The 26,771-nt window shown below is 42.2% G+C and overlaps 1 protein-coding gene across 1 annotated transcript in view; it reads right to left on the bottom strand.

Annotated features, from left to right (window-relative positions):
• The window catches only part of ptgfrnb (prostaglandin F2 receptor inhibitor b), an 83,415-nt gene that overhangs the window by 42,893 nt on the left and 13,751 nt on the right, over positions 1-26,771 (bottom strand). The window contains exons 4-8 of the mRNA XM_063467813.1: positions 22,804-23,211; positions 17,661-18,071; positions 1,190-1,336; positions 951-1,111; positions 642-762 (exon numbers count right to left, since the gene is read on the bottom strand). Of these exons, the coding sequence (XP_063323883.1) occupies positions 642-762; positions 951-1,111; positions 1,190-1,336; positions 17,661-18,071; positions 22,804-23,211 (1,248 nt within the window). The remainder of the gene's footprint in view (positions 1-641; positions 763-950; positions 1,112-1,189; positions 1,337-17,660; positions 18,072-22,803; positions 23,212-26,771) is intronic.

Here is a 26,771-nt window from a genome sequence, read left to right as displayed (position 1 = left end):
AACGATATGGACACATCAACATTTATTCATGAAACTCAGCAGCGAAGCTACTGTGGCAGCCTGGCAGTGCATTAGTAGTTTTCTGAATCACGAATGTGAGTTAATAGTTTGGATTTTCTGTATTTCTTCCAAAAATACCTCATTAAGTACCTCACTGACCTGGCACATTTGTGTATGCGCACAGGCAGGCATACTGTTAATTTTGCCAAAACACTGATACAAAGCTCAGTTTTTTATCTGCATGTAACACAGAATCAAATCCACAAAAGTGGAAGTCTCAGTTACAGAAAAACTCGTTTCTGCTACTTTCATATTTTTTTTGGTAAGTCACACTGAATTAAAAGGCAATTTGTTGTAATAATTTTGAGGCTGGTAAGCCTCGACTATATCACAACGGTTTATGATTCTTTTGACTTGGATACAGCTTCAGGAAGAAAGGCAGGTATATATACTTAGTTGACTGAAGTTAAGTTTGTAATAGATGCTGCACAGCCATTTCTCCACATTCTTTTAATTAAAAATAATAATATTAGACCGAATGACCGGCAGATAAAAGCTAGAAAAAATAAAGATCTATATGCTTTTTCTTATTACTAATGCCAGTGATTCAAGAATCTAAGTCATAATAAAAGCTTTCTTACGCTTGGCGTCCCATCGCACAGTCAGCGGCGAGCTTCTGTTCTCAGAGGTCTTCACCATGTCTCCCTGGCTGTTGACGCTCCAAGCAGACACACTGCAAACATACTGGCCCATGTCGATCTCCTGCAGAGCGAAAATGAATGCCCATTAATGCCTCCAAGTTCCTTTATCGACACCTGACTGTCATTTACGCTTTCCATCAGTTTATACTCATTTAACCAGAATTTAGCCTCATAGCACTTCGTCATTTTCAGGATTCCAATAACACTTTAAAATTATTGCAGGGCAATGTTTAGCATGAAAAACTGTACCTGTGTGCGGAGGATTCGCAGCTTGAACGTGTTGGGCTGGACTCTGCTCAGCGTTAACGCACCGCTCTTCATCCTTTCCATATAAATCGACCCCGGCAGCAGGTTGCCATTAGCATCCAAGGAACCAATGGGATGTGAGGTCTGAGGATCGTCCCCTAACCCTGCCGGTATCAGAACAATTTAAAAATGGAGTTATTCTGTAGAAAAACTTCTCTAAAGTAAATCTGAATTAAACATACCAGGAAGCGATGTGTGCTCCCAGCTGACGCCCAGTCGGCCTCCAAGAGGTAAGTTGGCAATGTTGGTGACGCGGCAGGCGAGTTCTGTTGGCTCAGCTGTCGTCTGGGGGTTGACTTCAGGTACGAGGGTCAGCGTGAAGTTCGGCTCTGTGGTGAAAAAGCGAGGCAGCATAAAATTAAACTGGGTGTCAGTACGGAATAGAAAACTTTAAATGAGGTTGGGTGGTCTGATAACTCTGGTCCTTTTGGGTTTTAAACTCATTTGCAGTACTTTTTACCCAATTAATTTTTATCAGTTTGAACTGCCATGATTTCAATTTATCCTCAGGAAAGGCACGAGGAAAGGCCCACAGCTTTATGGCAGCAGACTGCAGACTATAAGAAATAACCAACTGCAAATGTGAAGTTCCAAGCAAGATTCATTCAACCTGAACAAAAGCCTAGCCCATAAAGAAATAGATAAACCTGACTGGCCTGCACAGAGCTCTTGATTTCAACAGCATGCAGAATTTTTCAGATTGCCTGGAGCGTCTGGCAGGCCTTTTTGTCCAATATCGTTGCCTGAGTCGCGTTGGAAAGCCGTGGCTATTTGCACAAAATCACCTCTACCAAATCTGATGGCAACTACTAAGTAGGCTTTAACAGGAACTTTATATTGGTCAGATAAACCAAATCTAAGCCAAGCCTCATTGGCAAGTGTGGCCAGCAATAAAAAGACAAAAATAAAATACTTAACTAAAAAATATAGCCGTAAAGTAAACATAGGGACACACTGAATGTCAAGCTCCAAACTTGACGACAATCAAAAAGAAGCTGCCTACTAAGACATAGATAACTTCTCTTAATCCCGCATGTAAGCAAGAAGTGAAAAGACAGGCACGTAATACTTTGAAATCAAGGGTGTATTGAAAAGAACCACCAGATTTCAAAGTGCTTTAATTTCGCAGCCATTCATTCAGGTAATGATGGAAACACAACAGTATGGCATTAAACATCCTATCTAAAACTTTAGATATGCATTTTAAAATATACGCAAGCTTCTATGTCCATTACTTTAAAAAATATAGCTTTTTGAAATTGGATGATTCTTTTTGATTCACCCTGGTGAGATTATGTTTTTAGTAGCATTTGCATGTTTATCATTCTGTCTGTAAACGGGATAGCTCGAGAAGTTTTTACTGAATTCTGATAAAACTTAGTAGAGGTGTAAAATGGGGCCATGTTAATAATCCATTAAAATTTGGCATCCATCCACCAAGGTCTTAAAGGTCAACTTCATGATTTATTACCTGAAAACTGACAAAAAAAAGCCTCAACACTTAGAGACGTGATGTGGTATACATCGTCAAAGTGATAACAGAGCTATTTAAAACTGTTTCTTATTGCCCATTGGGCCTCTGACATCTTCAGCTATGCTTAAAATGTACTGCTTAAAGAAAGAATGAGCTACTTCGTTAGAAAACACAATACTATTGCCTTTAAAGTAAATGCTGTCCAGACAGTGAGCTGACTTGGCAGAGGTTTGTGCTTCTTGTTATATAAAAAAAATATCCTGTCCTTGTTTTAAACTCGATACATAAAGTATGGTCGAGTGACAAGAAGCCTCAAGCCCAGATGGTGCAACTGGCATAATTAAGTGGTCAGACTTAGAATGGCAATTAAGCTTACCGGCAAACAGCCTAGAAGGCGGCAGATTAATGGCCATGACCACATAACATACATCTAAGTATACACATACAAAATCTACAGCAGGAGACTGGCTACGTAGAGTTTTTAATTATCCCCGTTGTCAGCAGGGTTGAAATGAGCACTTCTTTTAAGAGGAGAATCAGAACCCTGACGGCTGAACAGCTCCTCGATGATAATGCCAGAAATTGAGTTACTGTGCTGCCTCGAGAGAAATTATTCCCAACCCAGCCGGGTATTGCTTTCATCAGTCAATCCCAGGTCACATTAACAGTCTGACATCACCAGACACATGCAAAGTGAATCCTCCTTTTTTTTCTCCTTTAGGTGATTTCTTCCTTAAATAGAGTTAGGTGATTGAGCCAGATGACAGAAATAGCGCTGAAATAACACCGCTAACTGTGTGAGATGAGGTGGGTATCAAAGCATTAATAGTGTGTGTGTAGGTGGGGAGGCAGGTCCTCTCAGTCAGGCATCCAGATTGCACCTTTACGCGTCAGTGAACAGGAAACACACAACAAGATTTCCACCTGCTTAACCGTGAGAAATCACACACACACACACACACACACACACACACACAGACAGTATATAAAAGTAGTTCCTGATACATTCCAAAGTGTGCCAGCATACCAATAGATGCCACTATATCACACACACACAGACACACAAACACACAGCCAAAAATGTTAGAAATCAAGTGTATGGGCTTGGGTGTGTTTGGCAAAGGAGTTGGTTTGCATGATGTCAGCTGGACGTCATACGCACACACACACTGACTCATGCACTGTCACCATCTGGTGTGAAACACACACACACACTTTGATCAATGAGAACGTGTGAAGCTCCTCTGCCAATTAGCCACGCTCCACGCTCTCTCCCACACCGAAATGTTGCCTTATTTAGTAGAGTAACATGACCACTCGTCGCCAATTCAGGGGCTCTGATACTGTACAGCAGCTTGTGACACAAGGCTTGAAACGCAATAGGTGTACACTGAGCAGCCACAACATTAACACCACTGACAGATATAGTGGATGACATTGATCCACAGTGAAATGTTTGCTTGTGGCATTTCACTGGCCAGTACTCTGACAAAGCACCCCATCATGTGCCAAACACCTAAAAATAATAGCACACCTAGAACAATCACCCATGCCAATGGCACAGATACCAAGGAGAAAGCATGCCGCCACACTGCAAAGATGGCTCAGGAACACGACGGCAAGTCCAAGTTAGAAACCCGACCTCCAAACTTCAAATTCAGTTTTTATTATCTAATGGATGCGCCTCAACACACCCAAACCGTAAAGCAGGAATATCGAACTTAAGGCCCAGGAGTCACAATCGGACTACAAAAGATACCAATCCGGCTCAATGAACGCCTTTGGAAAATATGAAGGAGGACATATTTAGGACTTGTAGCCTTATTTTCATTGGTTTTACAGCTTTTTCTGTTTAAGCCCACAGAGCCACGCTGACAGATTTCTTTCATTTACTGCAACAATTAAGATTTCCTCAGACTTCTAAAACCTGGCTGAAACTTGTGCTTCAGCTAAGGAAACATCCACCCATCCATCTATTTTCTTACCCACTATTCAAACTTAGTTTCCCCTTGGAGGTACTGAAGCCTATCCAAGCTGGCAGAGAGCTAAAGGCGGGGTTCACAAGTCCATCACAGGGCTGAGGGGATATCTGTTTCCTACTCCGCTGACTATATAAGTAATGCAAACTAATTTAATCAATAGTCTTAAAACACTCTGGTTAAACCACTAACTCTCCGTGTCATCTCACCCACATGACAAAAATTGCCCAACAACAGTTTTCCAACTATGAAAAAGCTCTAAATATGGAAAACAGATGCAGTGTGCATGAAACTGAGCATCACTTCACAGTCATCCTGCAGTTTGTTTCAATGCAAGAAGAGCAAAGAAAAAACAGATTTCATGTTAAAGAGGCTTTTTACGCTTCTGACCTGAAGTCATGTCCTCAAAGCTGAGTCTGACTGGCAGCCTAAATTGCTCCTTTCTGTTATCCTGCATTCTGCAGAGTTTAGCAGGGAAGAAAATTGTGTAAAACAAGCTTTAAGAAGAAGAAAATGGCTCCATTAGTGTGTGGATCTGGGAGGCAGAGCGAGGAAAAATAGGTCATTGTCAATAACACAACAAACTGCTTTCATCACACAGCATGTGTTCACATCGAGAAGTTACTCTTTGGATTTCAGTGAGAGCAACGGTGACAGATTCACTAGCCACTAAGTGCTGTTTTTTTAAATTTTACATATCAATTGTTATTTTTCAGCTCACATGAAACTAACAACTGATTTTAATATGAATAAATAGATTCATTTTTATTAGTAGAGCTATCAGCCATAGCATTACTGACGGACAAAGTAAATTCACTGAGACCAGGAGCTGTGGGACAGCAGTATCCTTCAGTGGGACAAATGACCACCGTACTAAAAAACCTCCCCAGGAACAGATCAAGGAACATGACAGTCAAGCCCAGACACAGATAACTGCTCTGGCCCTTTGCTCATAACGAGGCTCTTACTCAGTGGCTGGCTCTAAGCTGTAGATAGCTTTAGTTTTAGCCAGGTGACAGTAATTAAAAGGTCTGATTAGATCTGTTACGGATGTTTTCGTGGTCCCCCCTTTGCAGTTTGCTTTGACTAACTTTGTGTCTTCACTCACAGTGAGGAGAATCCAGCAGAATGCTGCAAACCGAACGATTACGGTATCTGGCCAGCCGATCGGTCATCTCTAGAACTGACCGAACAATTTCCCAGTAAAGGATCAGACATGAATGAAATCTTCACATCCTGCTGCTTTCAGAAAGCAACAAACATCATTAAGGACTCACTCACTGCTCACCATCTTTTTGAACTTCTGGCCTTGGGCAGACGACACAGGACATTAAGAACGCACATGACTAGACTTCGGAACAGTTTTTACTTTATTTACATTTTTTATCTACCTTCTTATTAATTTCTTCTATTTTTATCTATACTATGAGGAGATCCTGTTTTTGAGCAGTAGTTTCCTGTATAATTTATTGTACAATAAAGGAGCCTTAGATCTTGATTTCTGACAGGAGCATGCGGAGACCAAAAACATGAGCACAAAAGAAGACTTAAGAGATACAATATGTTGTTAACTTTGTTCTCACATCTTAAACTGTAATATGGCTTTAGGTCCCTCTCTTAAGGTGGCTCCTGTGTCTAAGTTTAGACTTAACGTTATATGTGTGATGTCGAGGAATCAGGTGGGAGCCAGCACAGAGTTTCACCTCCAGTTAATGCACAAGCACACGCATATAGTGTTACAGGCTGTTACAAAGTTTTCAGTTTGTGAAAATGTATCCGAGAATCCATTAAAGTGAAGCTTTGCTCAAACAAGGAAGTGCAGCCATCAGCAGTGGTTTCATTGGAGCTCAGAAGTGCTGCGTGTTGTTCTTTCGAAGAGCTGGGCTTTAACTGGAATGCGTCTGGTCACCGTTTCCTGCTTCGGCTCATTTACAGGTGGGCCGTGAGCCACGATAAAGCCGCGGTGACTAGCAGAGGTTAGCTGGGGAAGTTTGGCGGTGACTGTGCCATTAAGCTGGGCAGCGGTGTTAAACTCTCAACCAGAGCAGATTCAGCAATTTCACCGAGCGGGAGTGTTTCTATGATGTCAAAACAACCAGAGGCATGTGAGTCGCCCTGGTTTCGCTGGAGCGTGCAGGCGTGTGCACACATTTTGTGTGTGTGTGTGTGTGTGTGTGTGTGTGTGTGTGTGTGTGTGTGTGTGTGTGTGTGTGTGTGTGTGTGTGTGAGAGAGAGACAGGAAAAGCAGATATGAACGGGGGGGAAACCACTTGAGCCATTCCCTCCTTCTGTCAACACACCGCACTTCTCCCAGGACGGAGGGAAAATGCAGGTTGACACTGAACAGATGTGCTTTTGATATCACGTTTACAGCTCAAACAACTACTAATCTAATGTCAGATAAGACACTCGTATTTGGACACTGAATCTCTAAGAGGGCTTACATTAATTTGGACAAATACACCTCAAACTGATGGCGAGGTGAAAATCATGCCAGGGCACAATAAAACTGCAGGGGTTCAGAGAATGAATGTTCAAGCTCTGCAGCTAGGAAGACAGATACTTAACTCTATAGATGCTAAACATCACAAAACCACAGAGTGGAGCTTCTTGCAGCCTGTGGCCATGCACAACCTCCTTAATTTAGCTGCTTTTCATTTTACTGAAGGATAAATTTTCACCAAGTGTAGGAAACTGCCGGAAAGCAGCAGGAAGCATCTTAAACACTTTCCTTAGGGGAGAAAAAGTCATACAGTTAATCCTGTACGAAACAAAGTTTACCAAGCTTAACTCTCTTATTCACGCAACCCTTACACACAAAGTAGAGACTAATTACAGTTTTCAGATCATTAAAATGAATCTGGAACATTACTCGTTTAAAATTACTTACTTTTTCTCCAATTTAAACATATGCTGGAAACAACTGGGGATTTAGTGTCTTGCTTATCAGCTTCAACATGTGGGCAGGAATTAAAACCACCATCCCCAAGAATGATAGCCAACCCTACTTCCCTAAGCTACGGACACCCACAACACAAACATTCGGTAGCATCAACACGGTTTGAGGAAACACAACGTCCTCTTTATTTGCATTTCTTTTTTTCCAATGAATCACATACATCTTTTAATTCCTGTTAGTGCAATTTTACAATAAAGTTAAACGTTAAAGGAAAATTTGAATAAAGATTGGCAGAGGACAGCCTCCTTTAAAACATCCATGGAAATTGATAGAACATCAACCAAGAGCTAATTACTTAATCGGATTTCTGGCATGATGTCAGGTGTCCAGCGTGTTGAATGTCATGCAACCTCTGGTCACGATGAAAAAAAGTGTGTATTCCCTGACTGGCCGGTGAGTTCGTTCCTGGAGTTTGTCGGCAGCCGCTAGGTAAAACTAACCGGAAAGAAGGTGGTGCACCAACAAAACTCATTGTGGTTTCTTTGGTTGCTAGGAAATTGCTGTAGTTTATGCAGACTTGTTTGAAAACACTATTTGCTATACTAGTAGTAGTAGTACAAGTTGGTTCAAGTGCTAACGCAAACACATCTGAAAAATTTTTACTTTTTATCTTTAATCTGTTGCACTTTCAATAGCAACCGGCGTGTAATAAGTGAGAGTTTATAGACAAGTCCAGGCATGTATTCCTTGCAAACTGTGGGCAACTGTGGCAGTCTGAAAGCAACAAAAGCAGTTGTAGGATTTCTGCCAGCTGATCGCAGATACACATAGGTGCCAGGGGTTCACTGACTAGTCTCGAGCCTTTTGTGACTGGGACACACCTAGTTGGGAGTGGCTGGAGATTAGGTGGTATAAGGTTGGTGGTTCCTTTCATCGCTGCTCCAGTCGCCAGTTTAAATACCTTGCATACCTAAATATCCGTGGGCAAGATACTGAACCGCAAGTATGAATGTGTGTGAATGTCAGTGTGGCGTGTGTGTGGTCTCTGGTAGCGCAGGGCGATATGACCAAAAATATTTATCACGATATACATTTGAAAATTTGCGATAACGATATAACTGACAATATAATTGACACTAAACAAAATACTTTATAACTCCACAACTTTATTAGTGCAAAAAAAAAAAAAAAACATCAATGTATTTTCACTTAAACAAGCAGCTGTTTTTCATGTGCATTAAAGTTATATAAAAAATTAACAGTGCAAATGCAATTCCTTGCTGACAGTTTAACCAAAAGGCATTTCCATTGGAAACTGGTCGACATATCCTCAGCATAAACACGTATAATATCCACCAAACTTAAAAAGAGGTTATACACACACAATACGGTAATATTATGTTGAAGCACAGTACGTATCACTCCGCGAGGCTCCTGCCTATGATAGCCGTAATGCTCCGACAATCCATCAAGTGGTGCAGGTTCATAGCTTAGCAAAGTCGTACTGAAACATTTGACAGATTTTCGAGCGCCGTGTAGCACATAAAATCGTTTTGAGGTCAGTAAACACAACCAGAATTCATACATAAGGCACACGGGATTATAAGGGGCACTGTCGATTTTCAGAAAAATCAAAGGATTGATTTTAAGTGTGCCGTATTTTCCAAAAAACACGGTAATAACGGCGGCCCGCTAGCATGCGCTACCAAAAATAGTGCTTTGTTGTGTATCTGACGGACGAAAGCTAAACCAGTTCCACACCACTGAAGTTGCAGCATTTTTACAAACCAGTTCTGGTTCATCCGGTTCATTCAACGATCCGCTTTTGCTCTTCTCATTCTGCGTCGCCGCCATGTGCGTATGTAAACAAAAGCACTGCGCATGTGCGTTTTACCCATATTCTATCGCGATATTTCATTTTCTTATCGTTGCCCAACATTACACCGGTATTACCGTGAACGGTATGATATAGCCCAGCCCTAGTCTCTGGCCGGCTGCAGAGGAGGGGTGACGCAGTGAGCTCCCGGTGCGGCGCAGGGGCGGGGTGAACAGGTGTGCTGAGAAGTGAAGGTGACTGTTACTGCGAACATATAAAGAGTGACAATCACCTTCACTTCTCAGCACACCTGTTCACCCCGCCCCTGCGCCGCACCGGGAGCTCACTGCGTCACCCCTCCTCTGCAGCCGGCCAGAGACCACACCCGCACCACAGTCAGATAGAAAGTACTTAGAAAAAAATGCCTGTGTGAGTGGGGCGTGTTATAAATGTTGTATAAAGTGCTTTGCATGCTCAAGTAGAGCAGAAAACCATTAGATAAGAACCAGTCCATCCATCAACTTCAGCAATCGACTATCCAGCAATTGTAATTAACCTGGCAAACACTCGCCAACTGGTCAGTGAATGCTCATCTTTCCCCTCACAACTGGTGGATGTCAGATGCTCCATGCACATGTGGTCTGGCCCTTTTTCACTTGACTCTGCCACCATGATTTTCACACAGCCAAAGTGGCGGACAAGTTAACAGTCACGTGTCTGCAAAACCTCAAAATACGCAACCTTGCAAATTAATGTACAGAATCAGTAGGTAAGGGAGATTTTAGAGCTTCTTTGAGAGCTAGTGAGGAGTCAGTTTGGTTGTTGTTGTTAGCAAAGGGTTAAACAACTCTTTCCAAATCTTACAAAAAAGTTCATGACAACTATGGAAGATAACTACTTTCAATAAAACTTGGTTATCAGATAGACTATTTATCATTGGCACATCTAAAACACATACATAGACACATCCATCTTTTATTGCAAGTAGATCCTATAGCACAGGCCTGATCTCTTGCAAATCTTATAAGAATGAAGCTGCCTTACACGGTAATTACAACAAATGAGGCTCCAGTATTTTACAAGCTAACAATGATGTATTAATGCAGCTTCACAGGAATCCCGTGTGCAAAGTATTGCCTGTTTCTACATTCAGCATACACAGAGAAAGATACTCGAATGTGTTTCCAGCAGTTTCTCTTTTAATCTGCGTTTTGTTGCTGGAAGAAGATCTGCCCCTTTAGCTGCTAAATGCTCCGGTATGTTTATCAGCTGGTTGATAACAGCTTGTTTGGTGCCAGTACAGTTGGATGATCAGAGCTTTTTCCACTGCAAATGGCACCACCTGACATTCACTTCTCAGCCGGAAGGCTGAGCCTCTCCATCCTGTCTGCAGAGAGGTCTCACTGTCTCCTCTCAGTCATACATCCAATTGAGTGGGTCTGTGACCTCCCCCAAGTGGTTCAACTACCTCCACTGACTCCTCTCAGTGTGGAGTGGCAGCTGAAACACACAGAGGTTCACACATAATACTGAATTCCTCATTGTGCCGTGGCACGAGGCCAGGCAGGCAGCAGAGAAATGAGATTTCAGCTGCTCATTTTCTGTCCTGTGCTCAGAGACTGACTGTAAAAGAAGAAAAAAAAAAGATCAAGTGGTTAACGAACAGCTCACATCTCTGTTCTCCTACACCAGAGATGTGTGAATGCTAATCTTTATTTTGAGATCACAACCCAATAACGCCAGATCATCCCTCATTAAATCTCAATGAACAAAGCTTTTTTTTTCATGATACAAGTGTGTGCAGGAAAACCACAACAGCTCGACTGTTTGGCTTATTGCAATAAAATGCTGGGAAAAGCATAGGCATCTGCCATTTACCCTCTATGTGAGAAATCCACTGGCTCAAGCTCAAGATGGAGATAAAAATCAAAACAAGTGACAAGAATCAAAGTTCTGAGCTGCTCCTTTAGTTCAGCTTGAGATCAGATGCCTTTGACTCATATGCATATACTGGATTTTCCATGTATCCATGCATGCAGCCAGTACATGTTGCTCTACCGGATTTTTGCTACAAATTGACAGCAAACAGCCACACACGACTAGAGCCACCTGTCTTTCCTCCTCCCAACAGTGTCATATGACACTGTATAAAGGGTGAACATGTTCCTTTAGCTATAGGATCTGTGAGGCGCGCTGTACGGGTTACATGAAGACTACTAAAACCCTTTTTGCTGCAGAAATTTACTGATAATGTTTTTTAGTCTACTCTTTCATCTTTATATTGATTCTTCCATTAAAAGAGGTAATATGAAGCAAAGAGGTCAAGCAGACATGTTACTGCACAGGACTTGTTAAAAATGACTGACCAAACTGTCTCAGTATCATGGCTGACTTCCTGGTTGAAATTTGAAGTATACGTGCCACAGCTGTGTGCACAAACCCTTTGAGTTTACCTTCAAATGAAGTGGTTTAGATAATCTGGAAACAGCAGCTTAGAGACCAAAATGATTCACAGATTCAAAGCGAATGTGCAGAGGTCCGTATCTGCGTGGTATGCAGACATGACTGCTGCGCATATTCATAAAATACACAAAATTTAATAGTTTGCATGAACTACAAGATGTCTTTTTTCCAGTAAAGTGGCTCTACTGACAGTAACTCCAGCTGACACAACAACGCGCGCACACATAGGGGAAGTGTAGCCAAGGGTGAGACAAATTACACCCTCTTTAACTCAGTGTGTATCTGTGTGTGTGTCTGTGCGTGTTCCTGCCGTGGGGGAAACTCCTAAACAAGTTCTCCAACTCTTTTTTTTTTTTTTTTTGTGCTTCGTGGTAGGGTGAGCCTGTAGCAAAGCATCGTGGGAAGAAGGGGCAATCCTCAAGGCCGCACATCAGTTGAATAGGAGCTGACTGGTTGACAACACACAGAGAAACACACCAACGTGCACGCGCGCACAAAAAAACTTGAGAGGAACGGGTTTGGAATATATGAGCTTCTGTATAGTCAATTAGAAATGTTAGTGTGTGTGTTTCAGCAGACGCAGTATGAAGGAATGTATACCCCCAGGCCAGCATGTAAGAGTTCCACCAGTGAGAACCGCCTCATACCCTCAGTATGTGGGACACACAAACACACTGAAGACAGTGTTTGAAGCGTGCGTGTGTATGTGGCACTTATTTCTCCAGAGAGCGCCTTCAACAAACCTACTTTCATTCTCATACACTTGTAAACCACTCAGCAGACACACACAAGCAGAGGAAGCATGCAGATAAATCTGAGTGCTATCACACACACGTAAACACAAACACATGCAAACGGTTAAGTTGGAAAGCGAGACGAAGTCCTTGATGGTGCCGTTCGATACTGTGCCCTCATGCGGGCTGACTTTGATATGCGTGTGCCCGCAAAGCTTCGCTGATATTTGCAAATGTAACACGGATCCTCCGGGCTTGAGGAATCTTTTGAGTTTGGAAAAGAGATGGCTGTTCGTTTAACTAAAGGCTGCCTTTGACATACTTTACAGGATGTCCTGCAGCTAGCAGAAGCACACTGTACTGTCCACTGAGACTGACCGGCTGTCGTTTAGATATATTGTAGTTTAATAGCTGGACCACACCATAAGACTGCTCACTATGTGTTTTATACTAAATACATATAAAGAAATCCTACTAAACTGCTGCATGTGCATGTACATTAGACCTGCCTTAGTCTAAACAAAGCCATTAGCTGTTTTTTAACATGCTGGACATCGCCAGCTCTGATCACTTGCTCGCACCGTCGACTCAGCCAAACCTTTGACGATAACTTCTCTTTAAAACAAAGATGTGCCCAGTGCTGAACATGTGTAGCTGGAACAAATCTGCCTGTTTGCTTTTTGTTTTCGTAACAGTACAATTTGTCTAAAGATTTTGAAGAAAGAGGGCATTGCAATCAGGAGGGGGGGTGCTCAGTGGTTCCAAAGCAAACAACAGGCACCCTGCGCCTTTATAATTCATGCGCGCGGCTAGAGTAAACAGGAACAACACACATTCAAAGTCACATTCTGAAGCCGGGCTGGTTGATATACTGTTAGATTTTACGCTAACAGTAATGACACCCTGTAGCTTTTATTATCCAACTTCTGCACATTGTTAGCAAAGCTAAATGAACCTGCTTTTCCAATTGTTTAAAGCACACCAGGATGTGGATTTCAGATTCTCTCTCTGATCCACACGCTGGATACGGGAAAGGAAAGCCCAGCTAAATTCTCCAAAGGCTGGCCATAAAACTGGGTGCAAACCAAGAAGTGATAAAGCAAAGGCGGCTGTTAAGGCTGAGTCACCCATGAAGCACTAGCTGACTACTGAGCATTTTTTTCCCCCACTCTCTTTGCATTTATTCATTAGTAATTATTAATCTCTGGCTCTCTTTCACAGTGTGTCTTTTGTCACGTCTCCCTCCCGTCATCTCCAACCAGTCGCAGCAGATGGCCGCCCCTCCCTGAGCCTGGTTCTGCTGGACATTTCTTCCTGTTAAAAGGGAGTTTTCCCTTCCCACTGTCACCAAGTGCTTGCTCATAGGGGGTCATCTGATTGTTGGGGGTTTTCCCTCCATTATTGTAGGGTCTTTACCTTACAGTATAAAGCACCTTGAGGGGACCGTTGTTCTGATTTGGAGCTATAATAAATAAAGCAGAACTGGACAGAACTGAATGTGAATTCGAATATGTCTACAAATCGGGCAAGTAGACTGAAGAATCCAGCAACAGCATGAACCTCTTGTGCCAAATCCATCGCAATGTTCAGGGATTTATGGGTTATTAACTTGTTAGTTGAACGTCCAGTAAATGCTGAAATGTTTCCGATTTCCTTTTGATGTAAGTATTTTCTGGCAACCACGTCCCCCAAACTCCATAGAGGGATTATGGGACTACGAGGTGCTTTTGATCCTTGCTGACAATATTACAGCCAAGAAGCACCAAAGCAAACTGGACTCCATGAATATCATTAAGGGTCTTTTATGCTCTCCGAAAACGAAATGGGGACAAAAAGACTAATTGCCTCTTTCCTGAAATAAACCAACACTTGGGCTTTTCAAACTTTTAGCCAGTCGATCTGCCAAAGCACTTCCTGGGAATTCCCCAAACCATTAAATATAGTACAGTAGATGAAATAAGAGTGCTTATGTAACAAATTTTTATTTATTCATTATAGTCTGTTTCTTTCATTAAGATCTGGGATTTGGGGAATTTGTCAGAAATTCAGCTGTTCTTATGATCATAACAGGACTTTTACATCAGTATTGAATACCGGAGATGCCACAATCGAGCAGGATGGCTTGGTTAACAAACCAAAGATTTAGCTCACCATTGGTGTAGACGTTAATACACTAAACTTTCTTTTGGCTGATCCCTTAGTTCCCAAGAGGCAAAGATTTTACATCTTCCTGACGTGCCCATTGCTTCTTACCCCCAAACCTTGAACCCTTCTTGAGGTTGGTTGGTGTCTCCTACTGGAGTCAAACTGCGGATTTCTTACATGCAATATGAAGATGTTAACCACTACACAACAGAGCCCTTATTAGACAGTATTTAGGAAAAAAAAAGTCAACACCAAATATTATGGATGGGAAGTTAATTTCATTTAATTTTATTCTAAATTCTGTTGTTGGCTTTGATCCATTATCAAAACAGAGTAATTCTGTTTCCTGCATGACACTGTTGTGTCTTGCTTTTATAAAATTCTGAGTGGTTGACCTTGCTGGAAAGAGTATTTGGGTCAACAAGATCCATTTAGAAGTACAACATGCATAAACCCTCATTCGCTTTTCCCATTGATTATGTACACTTTTCCAGGTTGGTTCTGCCTGGACCGCCCAAGTCTGCACCAAACAGACTTTTCGTGGTAAAACCTGCATCTGCCCTTGAAAGACTGCCTTTGCGGCTTTTTAAAAAAAAAAAAACAGAAAAAGAAAAAAGTCAAAAGTCACCTTCAATTCCTAGTTGATGAAGTCAAAAAAAGAAAAAACAATCTCAAACATGGTGTGAAATGTGTTGGCCCCCTCTTCTTTACAGTGCTGTTTCAGTTCATTGATGTTCTGCTCTCAAGGTCCCTCCACCTTGAGAGCAGAACATCAGTGTCAGCGGCCTATCAGTCTGGACATTGACTGGACCATTACAACACCTTCATTCTTTTGATTTTAAGCCATTCTGTTATAGGTTTGCTGCTGTGGTTTAGCTGTCAGACAGATGGCCTCACATTTGACTCTATTTTGGTATTCTAGCAGTTCATGGTCAAGTCGATGACTTCGAGGTGCCCGGGTCCAGTGTGGACCTGTGTGCACCAAATGTGGTGTTGTGCATCATGGCCAAACATCTACACTTTGGTCTCGTCCATCCAAAGAACATTGTTCCAGAATGCTTGTGGTTTGTTCAGATGCAGCTTTATAAACTGGTAGCAATGCTATCATGTTCTTTTGAGAGAGAAGAAGCTGTGGAACTGTTTCCGTGAGCATTGCACGATCTTTGGGGCGAATTTGATGGGACGTCCACTCCCGGAAGCATCGACAAGTAGAAGGATGAACTTCGGATTGTTTGGAAATTGCCTTATAACCTTTTATTATGATGCTTCTCTAAGATCACTGATGACTTCTTTCCTTCTTGGCACTTTGTTAAAACAAACCTGAATTCTCCAGAGCTGCAAACTGTAGTAATGGTGTGCGTACTACAGTACATCCTTCTGCACTTTGGCTTCTGCATTTTGCTTCTACATTTTGATTTGCTTCTGCTTCTGCATTTTGGCTTAATTTTTGTTAAATAAATAAATAATAGTGTCATATGTCATGTTTGTAGTTCCGCTGAAGATTTATTCACCTCATTTTAAGAGCTTCTAAGCATAAGATGATTTTTTTATTATTATTTACTGATATGTATATATACTTACCATGACTGTATGAATGAGCATCCTAATATTTTTCAGCTATGTATATTAAGGATGAAACAAAGAAACCAATTCCATGACTAACTGCATGACACAGATAACCTTCCCAGCATGCCAGCTATATTTAAATACAACATGAAGTGAAATTCAAACACAGCGAGAGCAGGATGGAAATAGAGAAGGGAAAGATGGATAGACAGAGAGACCACCCACCACGCCAGTAATTGATTGCTGTGTCAACTGTGTTTGACATCACTGCTCTTTAGAAGCAGGATCAGAGCATCGTGCACATGTACCCAGACACACTAACAGAATACCCAGAGGTACAGGGAGCAGGACAGGCATAACTAATCAATCGTCTTCGCAGCAGGAGTCGACAGGCTGACGAGGGGATTAAAGAGCTACCCCCCTTGAGACTCAAGATTCATCTGTAGCAGCACTGTTACACATCCACACCTCATGAAATCATACATGAGAAACGTGCACATGGCTTCTTACTGTTACTTTCCCCAACTACTCCTTTAAGAAAAATTAGCCAACCACAGCCAAGGAGATGCACACACATTTTCCTGTCTGTTTGTTGAAAGTAGGAAAATTTAAAGTTTGCTGATAAGGTGAAAATTGAGAAAGAGACTGTCATTATTGGTTTTGTGCAAAAATCAATAAGCCAACAGACAGAGCCCGACATCTGCTGTGTCACAATTTAAACTGTTCACTAAAAAAACAAAGCATCATAGCTCAGAACACGTCCAAAAGCAATTCAAATCCATCATAGGAACTGAAGCTGTAATTAAAAAACAGCCAACAAGATCACTCAATGAGAAGAGGATTTAGACAGTGAAACACTTAAAATAACGAATAAATTGCTGATTGTTTTAGCAGCACATCAGGGTGGCATTTCCCAGCTTTACTCACAGCAGAGCAGAACGGGGCGTTTCCCCTTTTTCTTCTCTAAACCAATGTGCTTTTGTGCTGGAAAGAAATCCTGATCCCAGGCGCACACAATGCTACAAGCAGAAAGAAGTCCCAGTCTTCCCAGTAAAGTTCATTTTACAGTCCTCTGAGAGCCTGTTATTACAAATAAATTAAATTACTTGAGGAACTTAAAGAAGACCTATGTTCATTTCCATGTCCATATTTTTACCTTTCATCTCTAACAGTGTTTGCATGAGTTACACTAAAAAAATAATTTGTCTTTATTTGTCCCTCGCTCTCCTGCTTTTTGCAAACATTCTTCTGATTGGCTGACCTTGGCAAACAGAAGGTAGGTGGGGCTTCTCCACTCAAGGACAGACCCATGTGCTGGAGATGATACACACTCTCTGACATCACACAGAGCAGAGAATAGAAAAGCACTTGGTACCTGGGAGCTTTTTATAGACAACCAACATTTTTGCAGTGTAACAATAATGGAAACCACAATGGGACCACTCTAAAAAGATTATTTAATGTTTTCTTCTCATTACTGATTTGGTCCTTTAAGCTCAACTCATTCATTTGAAACGTTATATGAGATGAGACATAGCGTGGCAACAAACAAGAAAAACACTGTGGAAAACACTCACTGATCTCAGAGACCTTCACAGTCACAGGGTTGGATGTCTTCTCCGCTGTCATGTACCACCTCCGTCCTTCTTTATTGATGAACGCTCGGATGCGGCAGGTGTAGTTCCCTCCGTTTTCAATGGTCACCCCCCTCACCCCCAACCTGTAGTCGCCGGCTTCTGTTCGCTCCAGGCTCGCCTCCCTCGTTTTTCCTTGCGCTCCGCTGGAGGATGTGTTTGAGATCACCACCCCGCTGCGATCCATGGTGATGATTTCACGGCCGTCGGCCAGCCAGGACACTTCCAGGGAGAGGGCGGGCAGGTTGTCGGCGGTGACGCCGCACATCAGGGTCAGCGAGTTGCCAGGAGAGAGGACGAGAGAGGTGGAGGAGGGAGAGGAGGAGGGTGAGGCCTTCACGTTGAGGGAACGACCTTGAGAGGACAGACACGGCATCAGTCAATCAATCTTAAGAAAACACTGCATGAAGACAATGAAATGCTTCAAGTCTCTGTCCTCGCACTGATCCAACCCACCAAAAAACACATCTCACGACTCTTTTTATGAATTGAGATTTCATTTACTGAAGCATAATGAGCATTTTCATGTTAACAAGAAGTCAGAGACAACAGGAAAAGGCACAGATTCTGTCAAATGAGGTGTTTTCTACATCCACACATCTACTCAGGTAGCCTTGTTTTTTCATAGATCAACGATGCGATTGATCGACTAGTTTTCCTCCAACAGCTGGATGACTAATTTGTGAAGATCTGCTTTCATGTGTCACTACACTGAGCTCGCCGATGCTGCCGGGCAGAACAACGACCGTCTGCAACTGCACATCAAGGTGGTAATGTGAGCCGGGGCAGCTCGCTGGAGAGGCAGCTAATTAATGCGCAGTTATTTCTTTAAAGAGTACGCATAGTATTATTGATTATTCCTTTAAGTAAACAAGGTGCCCGTGCCTGCACGCCCACCTGTCCCCGAAACCCCCGCAAATACAATCAAACTGTGGGAAACACTTCCTTTATGTACACAAACCAGCTGGGCGGTGACAGCACACGTAAGCACAAAGTCCCATTCAAAGCCAAAAACACTACACCTGTGACTCATTTAGTACGACAGATATATGAATAAGCAAATTGGCCAACTGGCTGATTCTAATCTTAACGAAAGCGGGAAGTGCTATTATAGTTCGGAATAAAACAGGATGTAACAGCACAGTCTGTACATCCTCGTCATATCAGTCATGAGATAACAAAAAAACATTTAGAGCAGTGCATGGGTGTATGTGATTGCTCCTACAGCATTGTTACGCGGAGGTGCTGAAAAAAAACCTTTCTGTAGGTCTCTACTAATAAAAAAAAAAAAGGCGGGGTTTTGCCGATTACAAATGGCTGTCAGCCTACTTCTTCTTCTTTTTTTAAAGAAATGTATCTTTAAACCCAAAGATTGGATTGGGCTTGTAAATATCATCTCCAGTGACAACATAAACAGAAGTATGGGGGAGAGAAAAAAGTCTGTATGGTGTCTGGAAACAGACAAAAGAGACAAAGCTCACTCTGTTTGACTTTTCTCATCCTCTTTACTCAAGTCAGTAAGTCAATATAAAGAGACTGGGACACAATGAGACCTGAGACCGAGACCTGTTTGTGTGTCTATGTGTGCACTGCTCATCACTGGTTTCATTACAAACCCCTGTGTGTTGTGCAGCACTTAAGAGGACATGGTAACCTGGAAAGATAGAAGATATGGTGACCAGAGCAACCACACCGATGAGCGTGAGAGACAGACAGAGAAAGTGTGTGTCTGTGTGTGTGTGTGCACATAGGGGCCTCTATGGTCAGCCAATGAGGGTCGTGAACCTCCTGGGAGAGAGCGAGGCAGGCAGAGAGAATGAAAAGACGAGCGGTTCACAGAGGAGGAGATTCCTTTAAAATGAAGACAGCCACACAACAGAGGGAGAACTCTCCCATGTCCCCTCCCTCCCAGCCCCTCTCGTCCTTGACTTTCTTCCAATTTCACTCCGGGCATTGTCGCAAGCTGCTTGCTCACAGGGAATCGTGGAGATCCTCTCTACACTTTGCTGAGCATTGTGTCCCGAGACGACCCCTGCTGCGAACTGCTGTTAAAAACCAAAGTTAAACATCCAACAGCAGCTCACAGATCTGCACATTAAGTATGCATATACTAAATATCTTTTATCCCAAATCAGGAAGCAGATTTGAGGATTATGTACTGATCCCTCCCCTGCTGGGGATGTGCAGGGAACCTGTGCGCACAGACTCACGTGGAAGCGGCGCACTGCACTGCTACTGATGACCCTCGGCTTTTTTTCAAAGGATCTTTTGAAGCCTGAATAACCACCGGCCAGCTTCCTTTTCAATTATCCCAGAAAAGATATTTAAATTTTGTCCGACGGAAGGACAAACGCACAAAGCTGAGGCCGGGCAACAAATCACTAACCGCTGTGGCTGAAAAAAGTAGACAAAAAAAAAAAAAAAAAAAAAAAAGAGTTGAGTAAGTAATAAGTAAGCAGATTTCTCTGTAAGTGTTAAGAATCCTGCATTTCACCTCAGAAACACCGTCAGAGGTGCGAGGACTGTTAAAGAAAGATAAAACTCTATGCAGCAAAAAAAAAAGCTCAGTGTATAAAGCCCCATAATGCGTTTATATCACAGGCGTCAAACATAAGGCCCGGGGGCCAAAATTGGTACCCGGAGAAAAGACTTCAATCCGGCCACTAGAGCACTTTGGATAAATTTCAGACTTTATCAACAGGAAAAGCTTTAAAACAGGTAAAGAGCTCCTCCATGCTCACTCATTCATTCTTATTAAACCAGTAATAAACAGTTAAATAACAGCGATGAGCTGTCAGAGCTGCATCTTTAACTTTACACATTTATTTCTCATAATTTATAGCCAAAGAGTTGTGGCAACAGATTTCTTTAATTTATTTCCTTGTTATGCAAAAAACCCCAAACAAACCCTGAGACATACTTATCAAACTTCACTTATGTTTCTTATATTCTAATATCTCATAGATTAAATTTGTCCTTAAACTTCTTTACACTGATATAAAGGGGATCTTCACTGGGTCAGTCCACTCAAAGTCAAAGTGAGCTGTATGTGGGCCCCGATGTTTGGCATTCCTGCTTTATTTATTGATTATATCTTTCCATCTGAACAGTAGTAGTCCCCACCACTTGTATAAAAATCGCCCAAGTTCCCATTTAAAGGTGTTCAGAGTTTAATGTTCGGTTCTTTAAAGTACAGAAGACTGCATGAAGAAATCTAATAAACTGTTCACTTGTGTGGCCCTTTTTTAATTAACTGCTACTCTCCGACAACTCCTTTCAACAAATAAGTTGTAAAGGTATGATTGTATGGTTTTTTGGTAATGTGAATTAAAGCAGACCATGCAGGTCAGAGTCACAAGTCTGTGTCAACAGCAATAAGCTTGAGCATTAGTGCGGTATGCCTGGGTCGCATGCAGTCAAGCTGCCTGTGTGTGTGGACTGCTGGAGACAAAGAAATGCATGTTGTCCAGAAACATCTTATTTTGAAGTCTTTAAACGTGTAGAAATATATGTTACTGTATCTCATTAGTTAAGCCTCTTCTTGTTTTCACTGCTGCCACAGAAGATCATCTGCCTCCATCTCTAACTATCCCTGGTGTCCCATCCAAACTATTCAACCTGCCTCCTCCAGCTTCACCACCTGTCCTTTATTTCAGTTGCACCATCTCACCTGCATCTTTTAAACCTTCGCTCTTGCATCTGATATTGATAAGCATCATACCTGTATGAATAAACCTCTCTGTTAAAATTAGCGTCCACTTGATCTATCACTCCTCAACATTACGCACTCCCAGTCGAGCCAACATTGTCACAGCCTGGCTCCAAAGTCAGAGAGATGCAGACTGAAGCCAGGAATGATTAAATGTGACAAAATTATGAAAGTAAGAAAAACAAAAAAGAGAAAACCACGAAGTGTGAACGTCGGTATTATTAGCAGTGAGGGTGTATGGATGGATGCGTGAACAGTGTAGTGGGAAATACTGAGAGGCACACAGCAATGACAAAGCTGAAGAAACGTTCTCAAAGGTCTGAGGAAGGGTGGGGTTTACATCTTAGAAGCACAGCCCGGTTTTTCTGTGACTTTTGGCCAGGTTAGGAGACAATCCACCAGAGCAAGGCTGCAGGCCCTGAATGCGTCAGCCCCGAGGTTCGGCTGTTAGCGATCCTGAGTCACATTTACAACCTCAGCCTGAAACAGGGGAACACATCGGTTTTATGGAAACCGTCCCGTCTGGTTCCTGTACCATCACAGCTTAACGGTTATTAACTAATTGCCTTCACATCACATGTGACGGAGGTGACGCAGAGACCAGTCTTGACCTGCTGCAGTTTGCATACAGACTGAATGTGAGACACTACATGCTGCAGACAGCTGCACGGTGAGGATCTCCTCCTTTGATTCCTTGAGAGCGTTTAGAGAGAGAAGCTAGAGAAAATGTCAGTAAACACACATCCACCATCTCCACAGTCCCATGCATTACTCTGTGCAGCACTGGAGCTCCACAGGGAACTGTGCTGTCTCCCTTTGTGTTCACCTCACACTTTCATGCCACCCACAAACACAATGCTGCGCACCATCTGATCAGCCAATCAGACTAAATGAAGTAATAAGAAAGGCCGTCTCTGTCTGTGAGAGGAGGTCAGCGAACAATCGTGTAAAACCCTGACCGCCCTCTTCACCACACAGGCACAGGCAGCAGAGCATCTTCTCTAACAGAGTGATTCAGCTCCACTGGCAGAAGGACAGATACAGGACATCTTTCATAACACATTTCAAAGTCTGTTTATTTATACAGCGCCAAAGCACAACAACAGTCGCCTCAAGGCGGTTTATAATGTAAGGAAAAGACCAATAATACAGAGAAAACCCCAACTATGACCAAGCACTTGACAACAGTGGGAAGGAAAAACTCCCTTTTAACAGGAAGTGACCTCCTTCAGAACCAGGCTCAGCTAGGGGCAGCATGCATCCACTACAGTGAAATACAATGCATCTGTCTGGCAAAAGCATGTTTTAGGGTTTTTTTCTATAGTTAATTTAACCAAAAGAAAGCATCAGCTGTGCAACTAACAGTGCAACTCTTACCTGTAGGAGTAATTGCAACAGTTCCCATCTCTTTGGTACTCTCCACGATTTTTATCCAATTTCCTCCACTTTCGTGCGTCCACTCCGTCCCGTTGCATTCATAATTCCCTTCATCGGACGTCGTCATTCTGGAAATCACCAGTTCAAACACTCCATTCCTGCCAGGGACCAATCGGATGCCTCCTTCTGCATAACGCCGGGCAAACCTGGACCCCGTGACCACGTCCCCCTGAGGACCAAACGTCAAAATCTCCTCTGACGTCGTCCCCTTCTTCACCGACCAGGTGACAGACAGGTAGGTGGGGTGGATGAGCTCCCGGGTGACGTTGCAGGAGAGAGTTAGGTCACTTCCCTCTGAGATGACTGGGGGCGGGGTCTTGGGGGAGACCTTGAGGGTGTTGGGAATGACTGACAGGAAAACAAACCAAAAGAAAATGTTTTGAGTGACTTAAACACACAGCAAGAAACTGGGAGATACTGAAAATTATCCACACATGCTGCCCCCCCCCCCCAACACACACACACACACACACACACACACACACACACACACACACACACACACACACACACACACACACAATTATGTCCTCCAACATTTATCACACAAGGAAATATAGGATGTATATTTAGAATTAACTTTCTGTTAAATATTTTTCACCCACATCTTTTTTTATATTTCACACCTTCTGCTCTGGCTGCCAGGATATGTTCAAGAACACTAACAGATGTTTTTTCCTTTTTCCCCCCAAATCATCAAACCATAGTTGAGTGTTTCAAGATTACATTTAAGGAAATGCAAGCCCTATTTTCATCAATGCGCTCCCCGGTTTACCTGCAAGTGACAAAAACCTGTTTGAACATAACAGCCCAATAAAACTTGGACTACAACCAGACAACAAACAAACCAGAAAGCTTTGTGCACCAATCATCTTTCCCTGTTTGCAGATACACGATTCCTCATACGGCAGCTATTCGGCAGCATATCTGCATTTTCCTTCACTTGTCTTCGTCTGCCTATCACTTGAGGCCTATTTGTGTGTTGCTGTGAGCAAAAAGGTCTTGTTTACTTCGAGGATCTGTTTAAACCAATTCCCAGGTTTAAAAAAAGCAGCGTATTTGAGCTGGAAATTGTAGGTAAAACGATGACATAATAGCTCAAGGTAAGCAAAGGCTTTTCCCTGTTTGATATTAGGCAGTTTGCACATGTGCATACGATAAGAAATGAACAATTCAACATCTAGCAGCTATTTATTGGGTGGAGTGACAGAATCTTAACCAATGATCACACCTCCTACTTCAGTGTCACACCTCTGTTTACCACGCCTCAAAGCGGCCCGTCTGTCAGGTCATCCGGCTTAAACTAAAAGGCAAAAGCAGGGCTAGTGTAAACTCCTAGTGATTCATGTAATTCAACATAATATTTCGCATACACTCGTGCCAAGGTCATTGGTTGAAGGAGCGCTCCAACAAACAGACGCAGATAAAGCTGCAAAAAAAAACCTCAACACGCCCAGAGGAGTGCTTCTGAAGGTCACCGTCTTAACCAAGTAAACTCTCAACACTCTCACGCAACCACTTTCACCTCCACTCTTTCATCTCAGGCTCGTTTACGTATTAAAAATGAAACTAAACGTGTCATCCAGAAAGTCTTTACAGAGCAGCCTTCACCGCTCATTCCTTTCTTGTTATGACACACGAAGGAGGATGATGAGTCACTGCTGGAGAGAAAAAAATAAAATAAAGTGAAAGGCCTATAACTCCTGGATTTCCTGATGGGAGCATGGCTTTGCTCTTAAACGCATGCACGGCGAGAGCTATGAAAATAAGTTTTTACCTCTGCTCCTCGCAACGGGAAGAGTGCGGGGAAAAGACAGATGCTGAGATGCAGTGAAGACACAGGGGGTTAATAACAAAGCTGAGAGGCAATATCAGGGTGGGGTTGGCGTGTCTGCTAAGCAAAAATTACAGGCTCTGTTTTATCATCGCAATCAAGTCATTTGAATTTTTTGTATATTAAAAAAAGAAAAAAAAGAAAGAAATCCGTGCTCTGTATGTTTGTGTGCAACTCTGTCGCACACATTACCATTCCTAACACTTTAAAGCAACAGTAGCTCCAAACTCTGAGATTTATCACTGAAATGCTTTAGATAAATGATGAACCGTGTATTTTGGAAGCCAGCTCTAGTCGCGTTACAAATGAATCCAAGAAGCGGCAGATGGCCGGGAATGAGAAGTACGTGGCTATGCATTATGGGAATTAGAGAAATGCCACGTTTACATCCTGTGGGAAAGACTGCTTTGTAAGCATTTAGGAATAAAAAGTTCACTCCAACTTCAGACGCAAACTTAAAAACAATGGATCAACACGTCCGGGTGTAGACAACTTTATAGTGTACAAACGATGCACAGCGCTGCTTCAACCGTCTATTGTCCCGCGAGTGAAAACGTCCAGGCTCGATCGCTTTCCAATGAATAAATCATTAACATTAATTACTACTGTGCACTTACAAGTGTTGTAGCAGGTTTGACTGTCTTTGTGAATACTGCTCTGTGCGATTAACGCTGGCGTTGATATAAATTGACATGGCATTGCAATATTTTGCATTGTGATATTGTTATTATCTATGTTTTATTAAGTAAATTAAAATATTCTGGGAATACCGTGAAGAAGAGGGCTCCCCCCTCATGCACCAACATCCTGAGGTAACGTTAGCCGAGGAAACTTACATTAATGAAACCCAACTGACAGACCATCCGAGGCTGGACACTTTCAGCCAAACATGCTTCCAAATTTAGAGCAAGCTAAAGGCTCAGTCGCACGAGTAGAAATATGACAGCCACCTCCTTACAGCTACCACAACTACAAAATAAATACTAGTCTGCCTGGTTATTTTTCTTAAAAATTTTGCAACTTGTGCTGACTAAATGGTTGCCCAGACTTGGATGTAAAAAGCAACCTTTCTGCAAACAGTTGCAGTCTGACTTGGACTGACTCCAATCAGTCTCAGAGAGATGAAGGTTTGTGTAAAAAAACAAAAACAAAGTTGCCATCAGTGTGAATCAGACTTTCTCAATGAGCACAACTCAAGGGGATTCATCTCAGCTGCCTGTATTCTGATTATATTCCTTTTGGACCGGAAGGATGTTGAGCACAATTGTAATAGTCAAATGTGAATTTCTTTCTATGTAGACAGCAACAGCTATGTGATTTTTTACAGTTTATTTCTGTATTATCAGAAGCAGAGTGCTTTTAATTGCCAACTTGACCCCAAATCACAGACTGATATCAGACTGACTGTCTTATAGTAACATTTATAGCAGGTTTTAGTGACAGTGATCGTATGCTCAAAAATTTCATTTTGCATCAAAAAGATAACTGACGTAAGATATCTGTTTTATCCACTAACATTACGTTATTGACAAAGTCTGAGGCCTTAATCTGCAGTTGGAAAAAGGTCATTTCAGTCACAACATGTTACTGCAATACTCACAAAATATCACAAAATTTAAGAAAACACTGTGATAATATCGTATCATGAGGTTTCCCACCTCTAATAAACATGTTCACTGGAAAGTGTGAGCAAACACATTAAAAATGGACAGAATCTGTTGAGAGGTAACAATAATTTATGATGTTATCCATGTTTAGAAGAATTTTTGTACCCTTTTTTTGCCTGGTTTCAATTCCTGTCATGTATGAGTGTGCACACATTTTAAACTCAGGGCATACGTCCGCACAAGTATTGATGGAAGAGAGCAGGATATGAAGTGAATATTTAAGTGAAGGACATACCAACACCGCATGTATAACATAAATAAATCAAAATAGATCTATAGCAGAGGTTTGGGATTCTAGTCTCAATCATAATTATCACATTTCAGCTTGTATGTGCATGAAATACACTCGGATGCTTGTTTCTAAAGGTCAATTACATATTTCTTGACAGTGTCTAGAAAAGTTGTCC

Source organism: Pelmatolapia mariae, linkage group LG23 (genome assembly GCF_036321145.2).
Source record: "Pelmatolapia mariae isolate MD_Pm_ZW linkage group LG23, Pm_UMD_F_2, whole genome shotgun sequence".
NCBI lineage: Eukaryota > Metazoa > Chordata > Actinopteri > Cichliformes > Cichlidae > Pelmatolapia > Pelmatolapia mariae.
This window is presented reverse-complemented; position numbering and strand designations above follow the sequence as displayed.